This window comes from Fonticula alba (assembly GCF_000388065.1).
Source record: "Fonticula alba strain ATCC 38817 unplaced genomic scaffold supercont2.19, whole genome shotgun sequence".
In the NCBI taxonomy this organism is placed as follows: Eukaryota; order Rotosphaerida; family Fonticulaceae; genus Fonticula; species Fonticula alba.
This window is the reverse complement of record NW_009242989.1, coordinates 59,382-60,732: the sequence shown is the minus strand read 5'-3', so window position 1 is coordinate 60,732 and position 1,351 is coordinate 59,382. Positions and strand designations below refer to the sequence as shown.

The 1,351-nt window shown below is 75.1% G+C and overlaps 1 protein-coding gene across 1 annotated transcript in view; it reads right to left on the bottom strand.

Moving 5' to 3' along the window:
- The window catches only part of H696_06122 (hypothetical protein), a gene marked incomplete at both ends in the record, with an annotated part of 6,486 nt that extends 5,172 nt beyond the window's left edge, over positions 1-1,314 (bottom strand). The window contains 5 exons of the mRNA XM_009499882.1: positions 14-166; positions 240-571; positions 681-903; positions 987-1,269; positions 1,305-1,314. Coding sequence (XP_009498157.1) covers positions 14-166; positions 240-571; positions 681-903; positions 987-1,269; positions 1,305-1,314 — 1,001 coding nt within the window. The remainder of the gene's footprint in view (positions 1-13; positions 167-239; positions 572-680; positions 904-986; positions 1,270-1,304) is intronic.
- Between the last annotated feature and the right edge of the window lie 37 nt (positions 1,315-1,351).

Below are 1,351 nucleotides of genomic sequence, written 5' to 3'. Positions count from 1 at the left end.
GGCCGGGGAGCACCCCTCCGCCGGCCAGAAGGCCACCGTGGCGCTGCTCGCCGGCGGGATGCGCGGCGCCCGCTCCAGCACCAGCGGCGCGGCGCTCGGCAGGCCCAGCTGCTCGGCGTCCTGCGGGTGGATGCCGACGTCGAAGCGGCCGACCTCGTCGCTCGGCCTGCGGCACACAGCAAAATCAATCAGCAGACAGCCACATACACGCGAGACACACCGCGGTGCGGCACACGCACCGCACAGCCAGGAACCCTCCCTGACAGGCGAAGAGGAGGGAGCCAAGGGGCGCGCCGAGGGCCAGCCGCCGGAAGGCCGCCTCCGACACGAGCAGCGTGCCCGGCGCGCACTCCATCAACAGGGGAACCAGCATGAGGACGTCCGTGCCATGCGGCCCGGCTGGCAGGAGCACCAGCTGCTGCGCGTGCGTCGGGGGGCCGTGCGCCGTTTGCACGTAGCACAGCGTCTGGTCCGACAGGGGGGCCAGCCTGCCCATGGGCAGCGCGTCGAAGTCCCACCCCTGCAGGCGGACCACGCGCGCCAGGAGCTCCGGCGAGACGAGGCGGATCATCTGCAAGCAGGGTGTCAGGCCGGGCAACAACCAGGGCCAAAGGCCCCAACGGGGGGAGCCGGCCCGGCGGAGGGGGGGGAAACAGGAAGGCGAGGGCGCGGCCACGCACATCGCCGGCCCCGAGCGGGGCGCCGAGCAGCTCGCCGTGCATGCGCGCGCGGTCCACCTCGTCGAGCTTCACATCGGTCTCCAGCCAGGCGACCGCCACCGCCGGCGGCGCCTCGCACAGCTCCAGCGACACGGGCCGCCCCGTGGGATCCGGGTCCAGCGACAGGGCCAGCTTCGGCCCGGCGCGTAGGCCGATCCCCGGCACGGTCGGCCGGGGGCAGATGCTGCATGGCGCGCGGTCAGCCAACAGGGGGGGAGGGGGGGAGGGGGGGAGACCCCTGCGCACACGAGAGCGCAGCCGCCGTACCGGAGCGCCAGCACCCGCTCGCGGTGCTTCACGTAAAATGGCCCGTCCGGGTCGGCGGGCTGCCAGCCGGCCAGCGCCCGGGCCACCGGCCCGCCGGCCGGCGCGAACAGCACATCCAGGCTGGCCACCGGCTGGTGGATGGCATGCAGGAGGAAGTGCTGCGCCGGGGCCGCGCACCCGGCCGACAGGGCCACCAGCCTCGGCGCGCCGAGAAGCCTCACGCCCGGCCCGGCCGCGAGGAGGACCGCCGTCGACACGTCGACCAGCCCGCAGGCGACGCCGGCTCCGGGGGCCCGGAGCTCGGTGACGGCCAAGCACAGCGGCACATGGTCCACCACCAGGGGGATGCTCTGCGAGCGGCGGGG